General features: G+C 44.2%; 1 protein-coding gene across 1 annotated transcript; it reads right to left on the bottom strand.

The window, feature by feature from the left end:
• Window positions 1-2,242: 2,242 nt before the first annotated feature.
• LOC131225424 (mitochondrial Rho GTPase 1-like) lies at window positions 2,243-3,410 on the bottom strand. The gene is made up of 3 exons (XM_058220955.1): window positions 3,031-3,410; window positions 2,437-2,716; window positions 2,243-2,314 (listed from the first exon to the last, which is right to left on the bottom strand). The coding sequence occupies exons 1-3, from the start codon at window positions 3,393-3,395 to the stop codon at window positions 2,258-2,260; spliced, it is 702 nt and encodes a 233-aa protein (XP_058076938.1). The 5' UTR covers window positions 3,396-3,410; the 3' UTR covers window positions 2,243-2,257.
• Between the last annotated feature and the right edge of the window lie 1,365 nt (window positions 3,411-4,775).

The following is a 4,775-nucleotide window of genomic DNA, read 5'->3' as shown; positions in this document are numbered from 1 at the left end:
GGGTCAGGAACTGTTCCTCTAACCTCTACTGTCTCCCTCGACAAGACCCTTCTTGTTCCAAGTCTTGACTCCAACTCGCTTTCATTTAGTGCACTCACTAAATAATTTAACTGTGCTGCCATTTTTCTTCCATCTCACTGTATGTTTTAAGATCTCCAGACGTAAAAGATGATTGGTGGTGGGCATGAACATGCTGGTCTTTACTAATTCGATGCTATTATTCAACCTCGAATAACCGCTCATCTTCTTTCAGTCACTTAGGATGATTTTTTTCGATGGCACTGTCGATATGGTCATCCCTCATTTTCTATTTTACATAATTTATTTCTTGCTTTAGCTTCCCACAAAGATGTTAAGACTTTTCAGTGTGGTACTTGCGCTGTATCCAAGTAGAAACCTGTTGAAGAAACGCGTCCAGCAGCCAGCTCATCTGCAGAAATCTCTCTGCGTCCAGCAGCCAGCTCATCTGCAGAAATCTCTCCTCATCATCTCTGTAATCTCTCCTCTGTAAATCTTTGTAGATCCTCTTTCTTCACTATTTTCTATATTTGTCTTCCTCCATTCTTTTATAAATACTAGTTGTATACGACTCTAAGAAATCAAGCATCTTCTTTCCCATAACATGTATTCCAATATAGTTGTTATGAACACATCAACATTGAAGCACGTTCGATCGAGGAAAGCTAGGATAAAGAGAATAGTAATTGCTCTTCCCAGTTGGATACATGCGAAGGAGATCAATTATCTTCAACCTTCGACATGAAAAGCTATAAATAGTAGAAGCAAACACGAAGATCACCCCAATCAATTCAATCCTTAAATCCAAACACAAACCATTTATCAACACAATGTTGATGATTATCTTAGTGCAACATCTTAGCTTAGTTCCTCCATCGCTTATTAGTCGTGGACCATTAAAATAAAAGTAGCATCAGTCCTTCCCTACAACCACGCCGGATCGACTCAGTTTTTAATCCAGTAGTTGTGATTCCCTTCCATTTGTGCCTGTGCTGGATCTGAAGGAAGATTGATAGATTTAGGACATGTCCGCCTACGCTCATACACTGGGTCGGCATTAGCTTTTTGTAATCTCTAGAATTGCCAATGCCTTGCTCACTAGCACTCTGCTGTTGCTGCTCTCAACCAGTGCCAACCATCCCACCTTAGTGGTAGAAAATTGTGACTAATCATGTTTAGAATTCGCTTCCATTTCCATCTACTTTCGCCTGTTCATACAATTACTATATTTTTTAAAAGTTCTCGATTGACATGTTAAGAAGAGCTCATTTGAGGGGAGAGCCCCAATATCTGGAAATCAGTTGATCTACACACGAGTGTAAAATTGTTAGGTAAATAGGTGGTGGTCATTCAACCTATCACTGCTCTATCCCTACACCAGAGTCAACAATAATCATGGTCTGGACTGGATTCACATCGTTCCTGGCATGCTTACGCACAGCAAGAGAAGCACACGCGTGGCCGGAAAAAACCACACCAACAGCTGGTCCCATCAAAGTAGCCCATCTCTACACTGAACGTTTCCACACGCATGGCGACCGGGAGAGTGGACCAGCCTGATTACTGAGCCAGGGAACAGGCCAAACATGGCACACGCGTTTACCATGTTAGCATATATGGGCAAGTCCAGGTGCACAACTCCCGTTCACATTTCTCAGTTTATGAGGAACAACGCAACGTGAGAATAGTCTTGAATCTTGATTTCAAAGACTCTGGGACCCAGATGGGCTCTTTCCGTCCTGAGTTGAGTCGCAACATGCCCGTGTCACGAGCGAGCTGTGGCATTTGAACTGGATTGGCTAGTACTGATCTGAGTCGACCCGGATAAATAGTATAAGACTCGTCCGAGTCCTAAAACCATGGAACCTAGCAAAACCCTTTCATTAGGAGCGAAACATGGGAAGGTTGGGTCGGGTTGAGGGTCAGCCAGAGCCTGACTCGACATTAAGAGGAACAACAAGCAACCTGTCCCAACCCGAATTCCAACCCGAGGTTCCCAGCCCTAATTCCTCTATATTCGACTCAAGACCAAATACATGTGATTACTCCCATCCGCACCTGACCCGACCCAGATTTGCTCAACCCAAAGCGAACCAGATTTCAAATTGGGTTGGCATTTTCCAACCCGAAACCCACACCCAAGGACCTTGACAGCCCGACCCGAACTCGGTTGGGTCAATCAGGTTCAATTAACCAAACCCAAGTTGCAGACCTACTTTTCATTACCTAATGTTGATGGTCAACCACTTGTTAACGTATTTGCATGACACTGATTGTAGAACCTTGTTGACATGACCTAACAGAGAACGATAGTTATTTAGATCAGTGGCGGAATCCAATCCAACCCGATACAGTAAATTTGCAACACAAGCTTCCAAATGGACATAGAAATTGGCAAATAACTCATTATGTACTTACCTGAATTTGTTTCAATGCCGAGCATTCTATACAAGTCTCGATCTCCCGAAACTGTTGCATGATCGGTGACATCACCAGCTCCAGGCTAACCTGCTGCTCCTCTCTCAAATCCAACTTGCACCCAACCACGATCACCGGCACCTTCACATCCAGCCGACGAAGTTCTGGAAGCCAGTACGTGCTCAGCCGATCAAGCGTGGCCGGTTCATCACATGCATATGTCAGTACAACCGCATCTGCCAACTTCAATTCCTGTCCGAGCCTACTCCGGTGCTCCGGACTAACCAAAATGAAGACAAATGAGACAAATTACTCCATCTAAACGATATGAAAAGCATCAGAAAGGATAATAAATATGACTAGGTGGGCCCCAACTTTCAGGTGGGCCCCACCTACCATGGATGAGATACACGTCAAGAAACTCTCCTTCTGAGCAATCCCAGTTATCCAATACCCAAGATTGGACAATTGAAAGAAATGCCGCAGATGGTCCACCGGTCGGATGGCTACGATTGTTCTGATTAATGGCGTATCCCACCAAACGATCGATCCGGATCACGTTCGGATACTCGCTGCCACCACAAGCATACGCACCTCGATGAAGTATCGATGATGGTGATCGGGACACGGTCGGGGTAGAAATCCGGCGGCAGGCGCGTGGGAGGGAGCACGGGTGGGGTGGTGTCGGGGAACGAATCGGCAGCTGCGGTGACGATGAGGCTGGATTTTCCGGTGCCGCGGTCGCCGACGACGACGATGCGGACGCTCGTCTTGCCACCGAAATTCGCGGCATCAGCTGATGCTGCCATGAAAATGAGATTGAATTCTTGAAAAAACACTAGCACTGGGTGGTTTTGGATTCTTGAAAATGAGAATGGATTCTTGAAAACCCTAGTTTGCTGATGGTGGCTGCAAACCTTGGGAAAGAAGGAAAATGACAACAGCGGCCGTTCGGGCATGTATGTAAATGCATAGATGCTCCTGTACTCTCGGATCACTGCAAGTTACAGTGCTCCTGCCTCCTAATTGCATCGGGCCATTTTGACAGTCCAACCCACTAATCTAGACCGTTGATTTGGTTCATAGAAACTTTTATGGGTCTATGTATAAAATTGTTCCTATCTGACAAATATTAACGGTTTGATCAATGGTTTTTAATATGGACGGTCAAAATAATTTACACAAACATAAGTATGATCAACAATTTGATCCATCTTCTTGGTAGAGCCTATCATGGATTACTTATGATTCTACAGAATCATTTTTGTTAGAGAATTTTATCCATCCCATCCATGGCTTCGACAAGGGATGGCTGTGGAAAATAAGGCCAAATTAAGTATGTATTGGATCGTCAGATTAATATAATTTTTTATAAAAGCAGGAAAATGTTTTCTGAACCCAACAGACGGTTCAGATTTATCGATTGCATTGTCAAATTGAACTACGGGAATTAGGAGCACTATAAATTATAATGCTATGAGAGCAGTGGAGCGTTATCGCGTATGACGACAGCGGTCCGATGGAAGCGGGAGCCGATGTACTGTATATCTACGCCGTCCATTCATTTTTCCATTGTATTTTAACGAATGGGGATTGCCCACTGACGCTGCCCGAGGTGGCTACTGGACAGTGCTATGTGGGCCCACCACAATATATATTTTATCCACACCGTTCATCTATTTTTTTCAAATCATTTTAGGGCGTGATCTAAAAATGAGACTGATCCAAATCTCGAGAGGACCGCACCACAAGAAAAAGAAAAAATAGCCCGTGATGTTTATTTGCCGTATAAGCGGTTGATGAGATTAGACAGGTTAGAAAAAGAAAAAATAACAAATATCATTTTGGTCCAAAACTTAAGTTTTTCACCCGTCTCGGTGACATGATCATGGGAGATTTGGATATGGTTTATTTCATTTCTTAAAAAAACAGCAGGGAATAAATACATCAAGTGGGCTCATCAGTAGGGCTGCATTAGAGTTGGGCATGAACTAACTTGACTCACCTAACTCAACTCAATTGGACTTGAGTTGACCCGAAGCTCAATCCAACTAAACCCGGCTTGATTCGAAGCCGACTTAACTTGAATTCAAGTATCTCTAACCCTACACACTGCATCCGACTCGATCTCAAACTCTCTCTTCCTCCCTCTCCCAATCCCAATAACCACCCACCTCTCTCTCTCTCTCTCTTCCAAGCTCAGCAGCCAGCCATCACCATCATTGGATTAACCACTGTCCTCCTCTCTCTCCTCTCTACTCCCTCCCTCCATCTCTTGATCTGAATTGATGCCAATTTGAACTGAGTCGGTGCTTTTTACCTGGCCGAACTCAGCTCAA

This window comes from Magnolia sinica, chromosome 14 (genome assembly GCF_029962835.1).
Source record: "Magnolia sinica isolate HGM2019 chromosome 14, MsV1, whole genome shotgun sequence".
Classification (NCBI taxonomy): domain Eukaryota; kingdom Viridiplantae; phylum Streptophyta; class Magnoliopsida; order Magnoliales; family Magnoliaceae; genus Magnolia; species Magnolia sinica.
This window is presented reverse-complemented; position numbering and strand designations above follow the sequence as displayed.